Here is a 21,027-nt window from a genome sequence, read left to right as displayed (position 1 = left end):
ATGATAAGGCGGCACATATATAGGTGGGTATGAATGATTCACAAAAACAAATTAAGCCTGTGTAAGCCAATATGAATGATTCAGAAAAACAAATTAAGATTCATATATCGAATCGTGCTCATATGAAAACAAATTTAATTACAACAAAGTTAACTAAATCTTGTAATGGCATTCTCATGGTCCATCTAAGCAGATTTCATTAAAACAGAAAAAATAACAAAAGCTCAAAAATCACAATCTTCTTCACATTGTCCACTATAGAATTGAGAAAACAAATCAGAACCCAAAAAAGAAATCTGACAAAGTCGAGAGCTATTTCTCCCTAAATGAAATCTTATATATATTTTTTCCCAGAGCACCTTATGTTTTAAGATACCAAATCATCTTCAAATATGTCCTATAAAGTGAGACATGCGAGAAAGTACAATTAATTTAGGGAAAATATAAGCTAATGATTCCTGAAGAAATTAATTTCATTTTTTAAGATATAAGTTTTTAATGTATGTTTATGCATGACTAACACTTATCCAATTCAATATATCAGTTTTTTTAGCTTATTCATTTTTGAATAGGTTAATGTTAAAACCTGAATGAGTTATTATTTTAAACTTTAAGAGTAATTAAGTATTTTTTTCAAAAAATTTATCTTCAAATAAGTATCACGGGATACAGTGAAATATCATAATCTTAAAATCCTCAGTTGATATAAAATTTCTTCTAGAATTGCCCGGCTGATATTTTCCCATTAATTTATCAAGTTTTCAATGATGCAATGAGAAGACGTGTCTTGTTTAGGATTCCCCATTTTCTCCCCTATAGCACGTGGTTTTGACTCGAAAGTGTCCAATGAAATTAAATCGTACAAGAACTTGACTAGTTTGGCTTTCTGATGGCCGGGTGATTATAAAATGACAAAATGAAGAATAAAATACAAAAGTTGATTATTTAAAAGGACAATTAGACGTAATGAAAAAGAACCAATCTGTCTCCTATATATCAAAGGGAGCACCAGATACTTGTGCTCTTACGAAAAAGATAAGTTTTCATCATGTTTCTAGGGACCACCATGCCACGCTCGCTCCCACTCTCGCTTGCTTCGGCGACCCCAGGTTTCATCTCCGTCCCACCCTCCCTCCCTCCCTATCATTCTATCTATATATATATCAAGATTGTTAAACTTATGAGTTAAAGTAAACTCGCGATAGAAATATAAATTCGGATCATAAATTTATAAAAATTTACCTCTATTAATAAATAGCCATTAAAAATTTATTATTAAATAATTAAAATGTAAATTACTGGAATTAAATATAGAAATTTTAAAATGGAAAAACTTATTTTTGATGCTTTTTGTTTTCTCTTTTATTAATATTAGTTTTTTCTTTTTAATTTTTTTTCCTTTGAACTAGATTTTGTAACTTGTATGAAATGAATTTTTCATAATATATACTTAACTCACTCAATTCGTTAAAAAATCAATGAGCTTATCAAGTTAACCAAACTTACATCTAGTTCGTATTTATGAATTACTTGACATGATTATATAAGTTAGAAATATAAAAATAATAAATTCGAAGGTAAGCTTATGAGTTTAGCTGAGTTTATATCTAGTTCAAGTTTATAAATAAGTTAACATGAATTTATAAATTAAAAATATAAAAAAGTTAAATCTGGAGAGTCAACTCAAGAGTTTGACAACTATATATATATATATCACACTGCAAGGACTTGCCTCAGTTCATATTTAGAATTTTTAACATCTAATTTTTTTAAAAAAATATCAATTTTTTGAAAGGTGTTATTTACAAATTATTTCTATTTTTGATATTATATGTATCAAAATAAAAATTTAATATTAAATCTAAAAATATGGAATGTAAATTTATAAAATGTATGGAAGTTTTAAATATTAAACTTGGAATGTCCAGATTAAATCTTGATCTGGATTATTCAGATTGACGATGCGCAGATTTATTTAAAACTTTTGTAGTTTTTATAATTTTTTATTTTGATAAATATTGGTGATGAGTAGATTTATTTAAAACTTTTATAATTTTTATAATTTTCATTTTTTAAAATACAAAAAAAATATAATCTATAAAATAACCCTCTCCCAAAAAAATATTTTGTAAAATTACAAATTAGAAGTTTTATAGTTAAAGTGTTTAGACTAAATTTGGATTACCCAGGTCTCATTAGACTGATGAGAACCATGATGTGTATTGATGCCAGTCTCATATTGAGTTTGGTACTTGAATTATTGAGATGCTTACATACTAAATTATTACTTTTAAATTTAAAATCTACAAGCATGTTTATATTTAATTTTATTTGGCAAAAGAATAAATAAATACCTTATCCTTCTCCATATTTTTATTTCGATGCACTCTTACATTTTTGTTAAAAATATATGAAATAAGTCATCAATATATCGTGTATATATAATTACATGATTAAGAAAATCTAACATTCTTATTCTTTCAAATCTCCCAGCAACCTCGGTTGGATTTACTTCGAAGGATAAAGTTGGGTACGGAACTAACATGGTAAAATATCAACCTTCCATTTCTTGTATCTACGATTATCTAATTTCAATATGCCATTTAATTTTTAAAAAACAAAATGAAATGGTGAGTTTTATTAAATGCAGATGCAGATGTTAGAGGGGAATAAAGAAAGAATAAAGAAGATGCTTGAGAAGGTTGAACTATCTGTATCAAGTTATGACACTGCTTGGGTGGCAATGATACCATCATCTTCTTCTCCACAAGCTCCTTTGTTCCCTCAGTCTTTGAATTGGTTATTAGAAAATCAACACATAAATGGCTCATGGGGTCTTCCTGGTCGTAATGAGTTATTGTCTAAAGATTCACTTCTATCAACCTTGGTTTGTGTTCTCGCACTAAAGCAGTGGGGTGTTGGTGAACAACAAATCGATAAAGGTATTGATATGATTAGGAATGTCACAGTAAAATATATAGACAATACAAAATAGAAAAATAATTGGGAGATTCTCTTTTATTGAAGGACTTGGATATATCGAATCAAACATCGCCGCGGCTCATGATGATAAACAACTTTCTCCAATTGGATTTGATATTATCTTTTCTTATTTAATTGAAAAAGCCCAAAATATGAATCTAAATCTTCCTCTTGGAGGGAAACGCTCAGGGACATTCATCCAAAAGAGAGAATTGGAACTCCAAAGGTACCATTTTTTCTTAATTTTTTTTCCTCATCTTCGCAAACACTATGCTTCTTTGACATCTATAAACTGCTGAAATTAGCAGAGTTTTTCATGCATGGTTTCACATATAGCAATCATTTCCCACAACCTTATAAAACAATTCTAACAAGACATAACAATTAAAGCTTGTCTATTTTTTTGGTCAATCATATTGAAGAATATTTTCATTGAAAATAATACTCTTGAGCTCTTTTGTATGTGGCAATATTGCAGTGGGTGGGGAAGCAACTCAGAAGGATGGAAAGCATATGTGGCATACATTTCAGAAGGATTGGGGAAGTCACAGAATTGGGAAATGGCAATGAAATTTCAGAGAAATAATGGCTCTCTTTTTAACTCTCCAGCTGCCACTGCAGCAGCATACACTCATCTTAACGATGCACATTGTCTTGATTATTTGGTTTCACTATTGGATAAGTTTGAAAATGCTGGTTTGTTCTTTTAAAACCTGCTTTAATTTGATGGATTTGTCTTTTTTGCATCACATTAATGTTTGGATTTTGCACAAATACCTGTTTAGTTCCAACAATACATCCTTTTGATGTGTATGCTCGACTCCATATGGTTGATAGTCTTGAGAAACTGGGGATCAATTGCCATTTTATGGAGGAAATAAGAAATGTATTGGATGATACATGGAGGTATCATTAAAGTATCCATATTTTCCTTTGTGTGAATGACAGGCTTCAAATTGAAGGCCACAGAATTTAATGTTTCTTTTTTTTTTTTTTTAATTTCGAAACAGAATTTGGCAACGGGAAGATGACGACATAGTTCTAGAACCTACCACATGTGCCATGGCATTTCGTTTACTCCGTTTGCATGGATATGATGTTTCTTCAGGTTTTGCATCTTTAATTTCTTAACACTGAATCTTTGTGTCACTTAAAAAATATTTTTTAAAAAGGCTCGTATTTGTATATTTTCAGATGCGCTTGATCGTTTTTCAAAGGACAAATTCTTCAATACTCTTCAGGGCTATTTGAAGGATGTTGAGGCTGTTTTGGAATTACATAAAGCCTCACATATAGTTTCGCATTCTAATGATTCAGTTTTGGCGGAACTGAACACCTGGACAGGACACTTTCTCCATGAATATTTGTCTTCTTCCTCAAGAAATACTCATAAACTTTATAACCATATTGACCATGAGGTATGTACGTGCATTATTATATATAACAATCCCACAAATTCGATTTTGGCTAGTGTTTTTAATTATTCATATATAAATTTTAGGTATCTTTTTCTCTGTGTTTCCCTCATCATGCTTATTTGGATTTCGTATTCAATCGAAGATCTATAGACCATTACAGAGTAGACCAAAAGAGAATTTTGAAATCTTCATATAGGTACATATATCATAATACGCTTCTTGAGTTTTCTGAGTTAAATAGATTACTCACTTCATATTTTATGGATATTTTCATTCAGTTCTTTGAACCTCGCAAGCAATGAATTCCTGAAATTGGGAGTGGAAAACTTTAACCACTGCCAGTTGTTCTTCAATGAAGAACTCGATCTGTTTAATCGGTTAGTACCTTTTCCAATCCTAAAGCTGAGTATATCTAGAAAATTTGAGTTTTTTTTTTTTATGTTGATTGAGGAAATTAGTATATACTTTAAAATTCAAAGAACACATCATTAAATTTTATGTTCCACTAAAAACATTCAATTCCAGTTGGCATTTTCATCCCAGCCTGTAATGCCAGTCCTTGAATCACTAATAAGCATGTAACGATAACAGGTGGGTTATACATAGTGGACTAGAGACACTACATTTTCCAATTTCAAAAACAAAAGCTGCCTATTCCTTCTTGTCAGTTTCAACGACACTCACCTCCCCTGAACTTCGTGAAGCACGTCTTGCGTGGGCAAAACAAAGCTTGCTCATATGTGTGGTTGATGAATTCTTTGATGTTTGGGGTACTGAAGATGAACAGATAAATCTCGTCCAGTTAATGGAGAAGTATGTTGGCCTCTTATAAACACGTATACTTAGTTTTCTATATATATATATATATAAGATGGGATTTTTTGTTTGAACATTAATTGAATCACAGGTGGGACGTAGATGTGAACAAAGAAAGTTGTTCTGAGACGGTGAAGATACTATTCATAGCATTAAAGAGAACAATTTGTGAGATTGCAACCCAAGCATATGAAGTTCAAGGACGTTGTGTGCTGAACCATTTAATTCAGACTGTAAGATCATAATTGTTTCAATATCATTTTAGTCTTCTAAAGACGAGCAATCTCCCTTTGTTCTTCATTGATTTCATCGTCAAACTAAACTCCATTGACGAACTATATTTTACATGTTTTCTAATCACATGAATGTTGACATTTATCATTTTTAGTGGGTGGATTTGCTGCGGTCTATGTTAAAGGAATCAGAATGGTCCAGACGCAAGTATATTCCAAGCATAGAAGAATATGAACGTAATGGAATCATAACAATAGGTTCAGGATTGATTATCGTCCCTGTAGTGTACCTTGTTGGACCAAAGATTCCACAGGATGTCATTGAAAGTGATGAATACAATCACCTCCTTGAGGTTGTCAGTCTCCATGGGCGATACCTTAACGATATCAATGGCTACCAGGTGATTCTCTTTTTCCTTCCTCTTAATTTGTTCTCTTAATTTTCCAATATTTGGAAGAAATAGTGAGGGAGGAGGAGATAGTTGTACGTAACATAGTAAGTGAATAAGATTGTATATATATTTATGCAGAGAGAGAAAGAAGAAGGGAAGTTTGTCAACTCAGTAAGCTTGCGCTTGATCCATGGGTGTGGGGCAGGAAGTGAAGAAGAGATCATAAAGGAGCTAAAGGGAAAGATTGATGAGACAAGAAAAGAGCTTTTGAGATTAGTGCTGCAGAAAAAAGGAAGTATAATTTCAGCTAATATCAAAGATGTTTACTGGAAAATGTGCAGAATACTTCACCTCGCTTATAAGAAGGATGATGTGATTTATGCGAAGGAGATGCCTAATGAGGTGTTGAACATCAGAGATATAGTTCTCAATGATCCCATCGTTTTGGATTCATAGATCACATAGCATTCCAAACTCTCTCATTTCATTAGAAACTTCCATATGAAATTACAAGAAGCTTGAAAAAACTAGGGATTAAACAAGACTGAGTCCTTTGGGGCTACAGAAAGATGAATAAAGGGTCAATGGGTAGGTCCAATTTATTATTGTAGAAGATTAAGTATCATTAATCTTGAAATTCCAGTACATATAAGATGTACTCCACTGGCCTATATAAGAATGGGCCAAACATTGTGTGCGTTGACTTTTTCAATTGATCGAATAAAAGTCTAGTATATTTTTTGTTCAATACCATGAGTTTCACATGGTACTAGAGCCCTCAGCTTTTGGGCCCATTGTTTTAGTTTTATTTTTATTTTTTTGTGGTTCAAAGGTTCTAAACCAGGTTGACGCATCCGTGTCCATTTCTTGGCTCTTTACATGACTGCAATTCTTGTTGGGAGACTGACAATTAGATTTCATAATACTGAATTAATGACAGTTAAGTTTCCAACAAATTTTTTCAAAAAATTAGTTGAAAAAATCAATCTAGATAATTATAAATTCAGAAGTTTTAATTGTAAATAAGTATTTAAATATCAAATGAAACTTTTAAATTTTAACAGAAATTTCTTTTTGCAATTGTTTGAATTGATGTTTACAATTTATTTTGTAAAAATTTTTGTCATTAACCTAATTGTCACTAATTCAATGTTTTGGGACCTAATTGTCATTCTCCCATTCTTGTTTCTCTAGTTTCATTTCTTTGAGTTTGCCGTCACCATCGTCTGTTCCATCATTTTCTTTCACCTTCTTTGTTCTCTACGTTCCTAGTTTTGGATCATCTTAGAGTACGCCGATTCTTGTTCTTCCAACATTATGACTGGCAGAACGGATCCTTCATAACCCACTGCTGCAAGCCTTGACTTCAACCACCCTCTCTACTTTTATCCGTCTGACACGAAAGCAATTGATTAATCTTGCTTTCGTTGCTCTTACCAGCATTGAAAATTGTCCAACTTGGAGTCGTTCCATTTACATCACTTTATTAGGCAAGAAAAAGAAAATTCATGGATGGCACCTGCAACCATATAGCACAAGATGATTCAGATCTTGCAAAGCACTTGGGATTGTTGCAATGTAGTCGTGCTTTCTTGGATCATCAACTTTGTTGAAAAGAAGATTTCTGGTGGTATCACCTTTTCTGAAAAAAACTTTCATTTGGTTGGGGTTGACCTTCAGGAGCGGTGTGACAAGTTTGATGGTTCAAAAATCTTAAGTCTCCATCAAGCCATCAACTCTTTGACTCAAGATTCTCTTACTACACCACATCGTTTTTAATTTATGGCCAAAAACTAGTCGCAACAGGGTACAAAAACTGTGGCCTATAGGTATAGCCAATAGTTTTTGGGGTAGAACTTGCCTATGTTACCCATGTCTAAGGCAATAGTTTTTTCATATTTTAAGCCACGAATCAAAAAACAGTTGCTTATAGTAAGACAATAGGCAATTGTTTTGAGGTGTTGAAATAAGTGATGCACACAAAAATGTTTTATCACGAGTGTATTGGTTAATATGTAATATGTTGGTGTGTCAAGGTCAATCCCATGAGGAATCAAATAAATTGATAATTAGGCAATACATTTTTCATTTTCATTTAAGTTGAGAAAACCAAAATTTGGATTTGGTTTTTGCAAAATAAAAATTAAAGTTATATAAATGCGCTAAAATTAAAATTCCAACAACAATAACTAATCAAGGCAACCTAAAGTGGCTAATCCCCTCTTCAATTCATAGAGTATGTAATTACCCAAATAAATTCACATAATATTAATTTGTTAATCTAGAGTGTCAATAAGAATAAGTACCTTCCAATTAATTACACCCCTCACTTGAATTAATATGCTATTTCTAACACAATTACCCAAGAATCAAAAAGGCACAAACTCACTCTAATGTGATTGTATGGGTCCAATAGGTATATTCCTATCCTATTGACAAATTAGAATAAATTCTGATCTTATATTACTTAATCTAATGATCTAATTTAGATTTTTCTCTTCCAAGGCAAAACCTAAACTCTCCAAATTCACACTCAATGATGGCCAAACATTAAGGAGACAAATAAGTACAAGATTAAGTAAACAAAACTAATATTAAGCTTAAATAAATGGCTCAAAAATGCTCTAATCCAAGAATCAGTTTATAGCTATCCTAGATTAAGAGAAAATCAGCCACACATGACTCTAGTGATAGTAAAAATTAGCAATATATATCAAAGTAAAGAAAAGAAGGAGCAAAAAAGCTTAATCGGAGCAATATTGAGTAAAACCCTTGATTTTTCATTAAATCCAAGCTTCTTCAACCCTCCTTTGGCTCTTTTTCCTCTCCTTGGACATTCTGCAGGAATGGTCAAAAATGAGGTCTCCAAACCTTGAAAATTTATTGAAGATCAAAATTGTGAATTTCATTAAAATTTGTAAATAATAATATCATTAATAGGCAAAACATAATCTTTGGCCCCTATAGTTTCATCAGGTTTTATTTTTAGTTTCTGTAATTTTTTCAATGTGTTCATTCCTTATAGGGAATAAAAATATAGAAAAAACTGAAACTATAAGGACTTGTAAAACAAATGTCACCTAGTCTTTCTAAAACTATAGAGATTAAAAAAACTAGACAAAAACTAGAAGGATTAAAAGTAAAACCTAATGAAACTATAGTGACTAATAATTATGTTTTCCCATAATAATATTTACAAATAAATCACAAAAAAATGACCTTATAAGAAAATCAATGTTAATCAAGTTTCTCAAAATTTTTAGGACATTCTCCACAAATTTTTTGGTCAACTAATAGCTTTCCTCTAAAATATTGCATCACCAAATTTAAAATTTTAATATTTTGCTACTTTGTATTAAAAATGGAGGAAATGAACCTCCAAATTAATGACTAAAATTAATATTCTGTTACTGAATTTATAACTTTTTTCCCAATTTTAAAATTAGGACCACATTGTATTATACAAAAAAGTAAAGGGCCAAAAATATACACAAACTGGTGCAAAAGTTAGGAGCATCTAGTATATTAAAGTAAGAAAAAAAGGGGGGGAACTCATAAAATTACCAAAGTTAGTGCAAAAGTGACCAAACCGTTAATTTGCCTTCATGTCCATTAGCTTTTGGTGTTAAATGCTAATTGTACTTGCCACCTATCAATGTTTGCTAGCATGGAATAAAAATGGAGCAAAAATACCCACAAAGTCATCACTAGGAGCATCTAATAGCTTAAAGTATATATGGAAAATGATAGGAATATCCATAATGCTACTTTAGTAGGTGCAATAGTGATATCAAATCCCTTAAATATTGACTGTTTAGCTAACACCTATGTAAAAATTGACCATTTTTTGATAATAGATATGGACAAAAAATATTCTCAGGTGAAATTCTATGAAGATTGATCGATCATCATATGAATACCATGTAGGAACATGTTGTTTTGACTTAATAGCAAGTTAAATTGCTTGCTTCCTTGCAGCAGTGCTAGAAGCCAATTGAGGATTTTGAACCTCATCATAAACAAAATCACATAAGGTTGTGCCAATCTTCTTAAGGTAGGTGGTGTAAGAGGTGTGCATACTCACAAAGCCATTACAAGCAAAAATAACCTCCTTCATGAAGTACTTGCATTTCTCGCAACAAGCCATAACCTCTTTATTCTCAATCTTTGATTGCGTGTAGCCTATCTCACTATGTTGAATATTAGGTTTTGTAGACAAGAAAAATAAGAGGAGAGGGAGGAAGGAAGGGGGTGGGATATGTGGTGATGGATAAAAATCACTTGAAATATTTTTTGATAGATTGATCACTATTGCACATAATAAAGTAACATTATAGATCCTATGCTTTTCTTAGCTTACACTATTGGATGCTCCTGACTTACAACTTCATGAGTATTTTTACTCCTTTTTTAGTCCATGTCAACAAACATTGACATTGACAAGTAGCAAGTATAGTCAACATTTAACACTAAAAATTAACGAACGTTAGGGCAAGTTAATAGTTAGGTCACCTTTGTACCAACTTTGGTAACATTATAAGTATTTTTTTTTCTTTTTTTCTTACTTTAGACTATTGGATACTTCTGGCTGATGACTTGGTGGGCATTTTTGCCCCTTTGCCCTATATAAAAAGGCCAATTATTTTTTTTGGTCAGAATATAAAAATACCAATAAAGAACTTAAGGGACTTGCTTTGCATTTTAAAATTTTCTGAAATTTACTTAAATAAATGATTTCTTTGAGTGTTATTCATCATGATGAGTGATAAATCATATTTTTTATATATTTTCATCTTCTTCACTTAGTCTTTTATTGATGAATTGTGAATAATTGAGATTAATTATAATCTATTTGATTTTATTGGTCACTTTACCTTTTGTGGGAATTAATGGATTAATCTTGAAAATTATGATTTATACATGTGGTTATTGAATATTATTTTAATTTTGGGCAGATTTTTGGAGCTTAATTGGAAATGAAAGGTGGAGATTATTTTGGGAAAAGATTATGGACTAACTTGAAGATATTTCATGAAGATTTGATTTTAACTGTAGTTAAATTTTTCTTTGGGTCTTTTTGTATAGTTTTATTTTAGGGTTTCCAAGGGTAGTTTAGACTTTTCATTCATTGAATGAATTGGGAGGTGAGTTTATTTGTTCATTTATCAGGTGCAATACTCCACACTTTCCCTGTCTCCGGCGGTGCGCACGCGACCTTCATCTTCTTCCCTCTCTCTTGTGTCTCATCTTTTCTTCTTCATTTCAGCCATGATACCTTGATTACCTCTTGTAATTGGCGACAAGTGTATCAACCTACAGTTGTAAATGGAGTTCTTGAGCTTTAATGGCAGACTTGGTTTGAAATTTCACCCTCTTCTTCTCTTTTCTTTCGATCAGTTGCTGTGTTTTTCGTTTGGCCAGATTTGGCTTATGATTGTCACATGTTTACTTGGTGAATTTAATTGCTATGGATGCCTAATTGATTGATCAGGGATTTAGGAGATGTTTGGGAGGGTAAACCGATTGGAATACTCTGTTTTACATTGATTTCTAGATTTTTTTTTTTTGCAAGTAATCTTGGTATAATGTTGAGTAGAGATTTCATTGTCATTTTGCTAAGCAATTGCTTGATCTTCGGATGATGATTCAAAGGATTTTTATTGAAATTTTCCTGCTGGAATGTCAAATTATAGTCTGTAAAATGATGAGAATGATGAAGCTTACACTCCAGGGAAATAGCTTGTAGGCAATTAATCTTTAACATATTTTAGTTAGTTGTTAGTTTAAGTTTCTTAATGTATCTCTTTTTTTTTTTTCAATTTTAACTCGATCAAAATCCCCCTGTTCTAAATATTTTATTTGTCTATTTTGTTAAATTAACTCTCTAATCTAATTTTAGTTGTTAGTTATATTGCAAATTTTAAGTCTAGTTTTTGGTACCAATCAACAGTAGCATCAATGAGTACAATGTACTCTAAATATATTATAATTGATATTTTTTAGGCAAATGACACTTCAGTTTTAAGTATCTATTAATTCACTACAAAAAAAAATGTAGTTTAGAGACGCATAATTATCCGTCTCTAAATAAGTAGAGATGAATTTAGCGACAAATATAATGGTGTCTTAAAAAGGGGCGTCTCTAAATAATTAGAGACAGATTTTTTAAGCCATTACTAATTAAATATGGATTTATTTTGTCTCTAAAAAGTTGTTGTCTCTAATTTTAATAAAAAATCTGTTACTATAAAATACTCCAAAAATTATATAAAATGATAAATATGGAATTAAATAGTGTCTAAATCCATCTCTAAAAAATAAAAACTAAATTCCTTAGATCTCCACTATCATATCAGTGCCACATCACTTGACACCTCACCAACCACGCATGGCTCAATCGATGCCATGTCATGGATCATTTTACCACTTTATCCAATGTCAGCCGCCACCAATTGCTGCATCACATATTTGTTATAAAATATGTCAAGGCCAAGATTTGATTTCTTGACCTCCCCCACCTTTCAAGTCTTAAGTCTTCATTCTTTACTAGTTGAACTGAAATATACCTACAGTTATTATACGTAAAATTAAATATATGGTACCTAACTACATACACATATATAAAATAATATGTGATCAAAAAGATATGCAAATATTATATTTTATTTTCAATTATTAATATGATAAAATTATTTAAATGACTATTTATATTTTATTTTCAATAACATTATTATTTTCGTTATGAAAATGAACTTAAAATGAAACAAATTTTTAATATAAAGATATTATTTTTAAATGAAAATAATTAAGTACATAATTTATTTAAAAATATGCATTATCTTAGTTTATATTAAATATTTTTATTTTTATTTTCTCCATATTATTCTTAAAAATTAATAAATAAATAATTAAATTTTTATCCTCTCCAAAAATGGTTGAATGTTTCTCATTCTTTTCTGACAAATAAATTTTATCTACAATTTTTTGAACGTTTTTTAAAATTATTTTAACAAAAAATAATTATTACCATATAATTTTTTAAATTTTCATTTTAAACAATTTTTTAATTTTTTAATGAATACTAATAAATTTTAAAATACAAAATATTTAATCTAAATATATTTATATGAATTTTTGTATTTAAAAATTATTTTTTATCAAATTTATTTAATATGGAACAAATTTAAAAGTTAAAATCTTATAAATATGTTATATATATATATATATATATATTAACATATAATTCTATTTATCATAAATTAAATATTGTTTTATTGATATAATTTGAAGTTATACTATATATCAATAAAATAATTTATTTTTTCATATACTTCAAAATTTATTTTTCTTTTCTCTTTCCAAAAATGAACATTATATATTATTAGCATAAAAATGATATTTTTCATTAAAATAATTAATTCTAGTCATATAATTATTATTTATAGTCATTTCAAATGCATTTTTACTAATTCTTTTTTAGTGTTAAATTTCATAGATGTTTTGGAGTTTTGATTTTATTTCCTTATTTTAATGTGCTGTTATAAAATATTGCCAGAAATTTCTTTCAAGACTAATTTTTATTTAGTAAAAATTTATTAAAAATTAAAAAAGTACTAAAGGAAAATATGAATGATACAAAAGCGACAAAACATTTAATCATTTATGGTTATAGAGTAAATTAATGAATACTAAAAATGAATTTAGAAAATGAGAATGGCTAAACTTAGAGAAAGTGGGAAAAAAGAAGAGAGAGATTTAAATGACATGCAAAATATTTTCAAACACTATAAATTCTAAAGATAAATGTTCTTAAACACAAACATTGAATTTTTGTTGTTTGCATTTAATGGGAAGCTCACTAAATAATAATGAAATTTTTTCTACGTCTTTTAGAACTAATTTTCATTTTAATATATTTCAAACATGTATTAAAACAATTGATAATCCAAAAAATAAAAAATATGACTCCATTTCTAAATCTATCTCTTCTTTGAATTAGAGACAAAATGAGAAACAAAAATATTTTCATCTCTAATATATTTATTTCAGTCATCTCATAATTAATAAAAATAAAATTTTGAAATTTTTAAGAAAGAAATATAGAGAGGGAATTAGAGATGGTTAAATTTTTATTTTTAAATTCATAAAAAAAGATGTCTCAAATTCAATCTCTAAATTTAATAAAATTTAAAATTAATATTAGAGACGGATTTGAAGATGGCTAGTTTAGGAATGAAATTTATTTATTTCTAAACTTGTCTCTAACATTTTAATTTTTTAAAAATTAAAATTTTAATGAATAATGATAGAAGTCGAAACAAATTTTGTGACACTTTTTTTAGGGATGTATATAAGTAATCCCTAAATATGTCTCAATATTTTAAAATATTTTTTCAAATTTGTATCTAAAAATAAAATTAGTCTCTATTTTCATCTCTATTAGATATGGTAATTAAGTTGTCTCTAATTTTTGTCTCTATTTTAATATTCTTTTTTTTGTAGTGACTTGACCATTAGGTGAACAAAAAAATTATAGAGAAGGACCTAGAAAATATAAGGTACTTAATTAATATTAATTTTTATAAGATTTTTGTAATTTATCTATAAATATTATTATTATTTATAAATCTTCATACATAATTAACAAGTCATCTATTGGACAAAAAGAAAAGCAAGTCATCCGTAAGTTTTTGTAAAACTAATTTGTGCTTTTAATATTAAAAAAAAAAAGCCATCTATACATTTTGAAAGATTTTTATCTTGTCTATCTGAACTTCAATTGAAAAGTCCCATAATCCACCTAGGCTTTATTTGCACCAACCACATGTCACAACACAATTACAACATAATTACACAAATATAAGTCCTGATTTGTTTCTAAAATGCTAGATCCCGTCTGCATTCAAAAACACGTAAAACATAAATTTAAAGTTTAATAAAAAGGGCTTCTAGAAGTATAGACATCATACCCATGTACAAGAAAAACAAATAAATATTCTTTCCAAAAACATGCCGTGCACCACAACATGCATCACGTACACTGCAACACGTGGTATAGAGCAACAAAGTTCAACTCTGTGCCATGCACTGCAGCATGCTATCCATGTACTACGGTGTATGTATCAGATTTTGTTGTCATGACAGCAATCTAATATGAATTTTCACTGCTCGCCATTTTAACATACAATATCTAATCAAAGTGATTCAAGTGCCCACATGAAAATTATAAAATATACTACCTATTAAGACAAGTTTTGACATGATTCAACAGTTTAATTATAAATTGAATACTTGAGTGTAGAAAGTTATTTTAAATATATTTTACAATCTTTTTTAAAAAAAGTACAAATATAAAATTTTAAAAATACCCTTCATGTAATATAACCTTCTTTGTGAAATATTAAATGAGGACAGAAAATATAATGGGATAAGGGTAATATTATAACAAACATAATTATTAATAAAACTTTATTTTTTTATTAAAGTATCTTTTATTTTGGGACACCAAATCACCTACAAAAGTATTTTATAAATTGGCACAAAAGGAATATATATTTTTTGTCAAGTAGGAACTAACGCTAGCAACTTTACTTAAGCTAGTGTGGTAGCAGACCATGGCTTAAACTAACAACACTGATTTTCAACTAGGGTGAGGTTTTCTTACCTCTAAATAATTTTTTTATATAATTTTGAATAACAATAAGAAAGAACTTACTAGAATTTTTGAAAAACTGCAGTGCTTTTTTCCCCACAAAAAGGTGCAATAAAAGGTCTTCCTATGTCACAGCAACTTTCATTGAATTTTTTTATCAAAGTAATAGTAATGTAAAATTTTTTATAATTGATAAATGTGAGAAAAATGAAAGACTAATGTTATAATATATATACTAAAATATTTATATCACTATATATAATATCCTTTAAGTGTTAGCCCCTTGCCCCAACCAGCAATCCTCCTCTTTAAATAAGTATAGTTTGAGTATGTTCGCTGTGGAAAGTAGAGATTTCTTTCAAGAATGAATGAATGAATGAATTGTTAACATCTAAACATGGAGCCCAGAACAAGACAAACTAACCGAGTCATGTTTACAAAACACCTAATGTAATAACCCAGATTATATTTATAAAATTAGAATAAATAACGAGATAAATTTATTGTATTTTATTTATTTGTTGTGAAAAAGTAATAAGATGTATTGGTGGTTCAGTGAAATTCATCTTGGTTCTTGCTTATTAGGTTTGGCGTTCAAATCCTAGGAGTGTTTAAATGACAAAAATTGATTGAAATCAAGAAACGCACGCAACTCCGTCTTCCCATTTTCTTCTTCCGGCTTCAGCTTAGAAGGATCTCGAGCAAGGAGAGTGAGTGAGTGAGAGACCTTCAGACCACAGCCACCGCCTACCACCGTTGTTGCCGTCGCCGGTGATGTGATGGCTGCTGGGAATCCGCCACTGTCGAGGTCAGAGTCACGAGCTCGTCGTTCCCCTGTTCCATAACTATTTACTTAATCACAGTACAAATATCACATGTAATTTGTCACAAACAGACATTTTACCAAACATCTTATATGCATTAATCTGTAAACTAAAATTCTCAATTCTTTCTCTCCAAATCTCATTTCAATGGTTTCCAATACCAATACTTGAATTCATCAAACTTCCCAAAATTTGTTATTTATTTATTCAACACTAACCGATAAAATTCAAAGAAAATTAAATCAACTGAAAATTATACTCTTAACTCAAGTTTCAATCTGATCAAACTTCATCTACTCCCCCTATCACGCACAGCAACAACAAGAGAGAAATCCCACCCCAACTAAACAATATACACACAATCAGCGAGAGAAAATAGGACCTGAAGCACCTACCTCAAATCAGCAAAGTTAGAAGAAGGAAGAGGAAACTGGCTGAGGGAAAAGAATGAAAGACGAAACTGACGCCCCAACAACCACCCACGCACAAATGCAGCAGTGACATTAAACCAAGAAGGAGCAGGTAAGCCGATGCACGAACAAGGAAGAACAGGGCAGAAAGAAGATCGCGAACCTGCAGCTGTACTCACAGCAGCAACGGACCAACAGAGAAGGAAGAATGATGAGCTCTACTCACCAGTGCCTAACAACGCCTATGATGGGCTGATGGGTTTGATCTCCAAGACTGTGTTCAATGGAGGCTGTCATGTTCTTTGTTAAAATCTAATCTTGTTGGATATAGTTACATTACAATGGGCTTATAATTGATTTCTGGGTATTTAAACTTATAAAGTTATCACTTTTTCCATGTTAGAGTGGTTCCCAAAGCATTGTTTCCTCTTGAGGTAATACTGAATTAATGTTATCATGAATATACTTCTCTTAATTATCTGAATTATATATATATATAGTCCTCATCATGAAAGGATTACTTGTACACATTGATCTTGTCTCAATATATATACTGTTAGGCATCCGGAGAAACTTTTGGAGAAGATAAAATTGTAGCAGATATGCACGAGAGGAAAGTCAGAAACGGCTAAACATGCTCATGTATTCATACCACTTCCTGGTATTTCACGTTTTAATTTCCACATGCACTTGAATGATCTTTTGAAGTTTGGCCTTATTTGCACAAGATCAAAATCAGGGGGTAAAAAGTAGACATGTCCGTCTTCATCATAATAATTTATCGAATTTATATATTATCAACACCGTTGAATATGTGTGTGTGAAATGTATCCTTACTATGATAGTGTAGGTTGCAGCTAGCAAATGGTTCACGTAGATCGAAATCAAGTAAGATACTGCACCCACGGGAATGGTCCCCATTAAAGGGGGGGGGGGGTGATAGAAAAATCCCCTCAAATTATATGAATAATAATCAGGCCCCTCGAAATACCATAATTTCACTAAAATCTTTAGAGATTTCTGCGTCAATGAATTTTAAATTGGAAGGATAATTTTTCCCTTATTAATAAGTTGTGATTTTTTGTTAAATTCTTGCAATTCTTTGAATAAAAGTTGTTATTTTTTAAACAACAGTTGTGAATGAGGTTTGTTATTTTGAGAATTGTTTTTTATAATAGAAATTACATTTGATAAGTTTGATTTATTATTCAATTCTAGCGATTTACTCAACAAAAGTTGAACAAAAATTACATTTGATAAGTTGTGATTCAGGCCTGTTTTCTGATAGCAAAAATACACTTAACAAATTGTAATTTTTTATTTAACTCTTGTAATTCATAAAATAAAAGTTGTTATTTCTTAAACAAAAGTTGTGATTGGGACTTGTTAGTTTCAATAAGAGTAAAATGATCTTTTTACTTTAAAATTTATTGTTATAGACCTAAAAATTACATTAAAATTATGGTATTTTGAGAAACTACCTTATCATTTATATAATATGAAGGAATTTTACTGCCATTTCTTTTATAAAAGGAAATCTTGGATCCTAATATAGCATGATTAATTATATTTCTCATCAAGCTAGCTAGCTGGCTAGGCCACAGAAAATTTCTACGGAAGTCGAGCTAGCTAGGCAATATAAACACATAATAATTAAGGGGCGACATATTCCATTAACTTGGCCCATATTATAACTCAATTCTTGATTTGGGCCCATACTTTCTGACATTTACCCTGCAAGTTGATGGTTACGACATAAAGCGATATTAGATGTAGACCCACCAACACATGCCGCTCTAATAATATTTGTGTTTTGTAAGTGTGTGCTATGCCTATGTTTGCACTTTACATGGACATGTTAGTAGATTATATATGTGTGAGTATATATATATAAAAGAAAAATATAACTATAAGTTACTGTATGTTGCTCAAATTTTGTTATTAATCTTTATATTTTTTTAATATTTTAAGTCTCTACATTTTTATTTTTTATTGTTTTATATTTTTTTAAGGTCTTCATACTTTGTTTATGGAAAGACTTAAAACAATAAAAAATAAAAATATATAAGCCTAAAATATTAAAAAGAGTGTGCAAACACCAATAATAAAACTCAACCAAAGTGCAAGGACCTTATGCTATGTTTTTCTAATAAAAAATTATGTGTAATTGCAAGTTAAAGCGGAAGACGCAATTAAACGATTTGTTGTCGAAAAATTATTTCACAAATGATTTAACTGCCCATGTTATGCTATTGGGAAAGTAAATAAAAAATAAAAAAAGATGGTACGTGTTAAGTTATTATCTCAGCTGTTAATTTCGGATATGTTCTAGTTTTCTCAATTTTACTTTGATCAATTAATATGAAATTATATTCCCTCTAGGAAAATAGGCCATTATTTGTACATCCTTTTCTAATTGTCCTTTTGTTTTGTTTTGTTTTGTTTTTGTTTTTTGCAGGTTGGCGTTACTGAAGGAGGCAATATTTTTCTTTTAAATATTTTTTATTATTTTAACGCACTTACAATAATAGATTAAATTAAAAATATATAATTTAATATTTTAATTTTAATTTTTCTTTTTTTCTTCTTTACAATCTTCTTTGCATATAACGTGTGTTTCACTTGTAATTTACTTTTTTTTATGCACGCAATCCGTTGTTTGTTATAAAAAATACATCTTCTAAAATTTTATATATTTAAAGTTCTAAAACACTCATAACTTCTTTCAAAAAGTTACAATTGTTGAATAGAAAGTAATATTTAACTTCATTTTTGAAAAAAAACAAATTGGTATTATATGTGCATAAGAATAAGTATAGTTATATTTATTTAAGTTCAAGCAATAATTATATTTTCTGTTAATAAATATAACTTCAAAGAATTTGTATCCATCAAACTTATAACACACTAATAATTTCTTCTTTTAAAATATTAAAATTATTGAATAGCATATAATATTTAAAATATTTTTTGATATAAAAATGGTATTACATGAACATGAAATTAATTATAGTCATATTGATTTTGATTACGGAAATATATATTTTTCTTAAAAAAAATGGAAGCAAATCCCCTAAAATTGAAATCCCTAAATTCCTGTGAAGTTGATAATATTGGAGTAGTCATATGAGTCATCTTTTGGACTATCTAGATTGTAAGATTTGAATGTTGCATCTTTTTTTTCATTTTTAATTTAATTTTAGTACTTTTTTATTTTAAATGAAGCAAAATACAAAATGATATCAATCTTGACACTTGTGGCTAATTGACTAACTGTAGTGGTACACTAAATCCAGACACAAATATAAAAAAGTGAATGAGTTTGAGACGGCTTGACGTTCGGCAAGTCTGATAGCAGCCATCGTCTCTTACAAGTAATTTCTATTTGAAAAGGGAATATTAGATAAAAATGTAATAGGGACTTGGACAAACTTAAAAACCATGTCTGATATTCATGCATGGGGGTTGATTGTTCTTTTAGATAGTAAGCACGACAATCAACGCATTTATGAGAATAAAATGGAAATTGCCTCATATAATATTTACATATTTTTTTGTCTTTAAATTATCATTCTAGGAACGTTTCGGAACATAATTTTTTTTTTGTGCAATAATCCCTTTCAACAATTAAAGACGGCACAGTATTGTCTTTATTGTTAAGAAAAATTAACTTTAATTGTTAGTTGAGTAGAAAATTATAGAATAAGATCTCAAAAATTACAAAAAAAAAAGACCCAAAAAATTATAAATAATTACCTTATAAGAAAATCACTATAGATTAAGTATCCTATATTAGATTAAGAAACTAATGTTATTTTTTATCCACATAAAAGACCAAGATACCATTTTAACTAGTTATTATGACAGGTGACCTAGTGATTATCATATCACAATTACTGGTGAGTAACTTAAAAATAATATATTTATTATAATAATATCTTATTAAAATATCAGTACATTAATAAATAATAATTTATTTATTATTTATGCTTTTGAAGGAGAATTTATAAATAATGTTGGTTGTTGATTTATAATTTATTACGCCATTTCAATTTACAATACAGCTAGTGTGAAAAACACATTCATCCATAAATTATGGATACACTAGTTGAGATGTTAATATTCCAAAGACGATTTATAAATTTTAGAGGAATATTTATAAATAATAATATTTAAATTATTTAATATTTAAGTATTTATATTTAAAAGGATATTATTAAAACAAGTATAGTATACTTTTTAATTTCTTACCTGTGATAAACTTGAGTCATAAAGTAGCAACTCATAACATACAGTAATC

At 29.3% G+C, this 21,027-nt stretch overlaps 1 protein-coding gene across 1 annotated transcript; it reads left to right on the top strand.

Moving 5' to 3' along the window:
- The first annotated feature begins 1,046 nt into the window (after positions 1 to 1,046).
- On the top strand, positions 1,047 to 6,514 carry LOC129315049 (ent-kaur-16-ene synthase, chloroplastic-like). Its single transcript, XM_054958560.1, has 14 exons — positions 1,047 to 1,109; positions 2,494 to 2,546; positions 2,651 to 2,942; positions 3,028 to 3,208; positions 3,461 to 3,678; positions 3,768 to 3,888; positions 3,993 to 4,090; positions 4,177 to 4,400; positions 4,484 to 4,596; positions 4,679 to 4,777; positions 4,992 to 5,213; positions 5,308 to 5,449; positions 5,605 to 5,850; positions 5,980 to 6,514. The coding sequence occupies exons 1-14, from the start codon at positions 1,049 to 1,051 to the stop codon at positions 6,295 to 6,297; spliced, it is 2,388 nt and encodes a 795-aa protein (XP_054814535.1). The 5' UTR covers positions 1,047 to 1,048; the 3' UTR covers positions 6,298 to 6,514.
- Positions 6,515 to 21,027: the final 14,513 nt, after the last annotated feature.

The sequence above is a fragment of the Prosopis cineraria genome, unplaced genomic scaffold, assembly GCF_029017545.1.
Source record: "Prosopis cineraria cultivar Desert tree isolate PC_DT_omini unplaced genomic scaffold, ASM2901754v1 PC7, whole genome shotgun sequence".
In the NCBI taxonomy this organism is placed as follows: Eukaryota; Viridiplantae; Streptophyta; class Magnoliopsida; order Fabales; family Fabaceae; genus Prosopis; species Prosopis cineraria.
The sequence above is the reverse complement of the archived record's forward strand: the minus strand, read 5'-3'. Positions and strand labels throughout refer to the sequence as shown.

Coding starts and splice junctions, on each gene's coding strand:
- LOC129315049 (XM_054958560.1), top strand. CDS start 1,049: ATGTTTCTAGGGACCACCATGCCACGCTCGCTCCCACTCTCGCTTGCT. Junction 1,110..2,493: donor GCTTGCTTCGGCGACCCCAG/GTTTCATCTCCG, acceptor CAAATCTCCCAG/CAACCTCGGTTGGATTTACT. Junction 4,597..4,678: donor ATTTTGAAATCTTCATATAG/GTACATATATCA, acceptor ATTTTCATTCAG/TTCTTTGAACCTCGCAAGCA.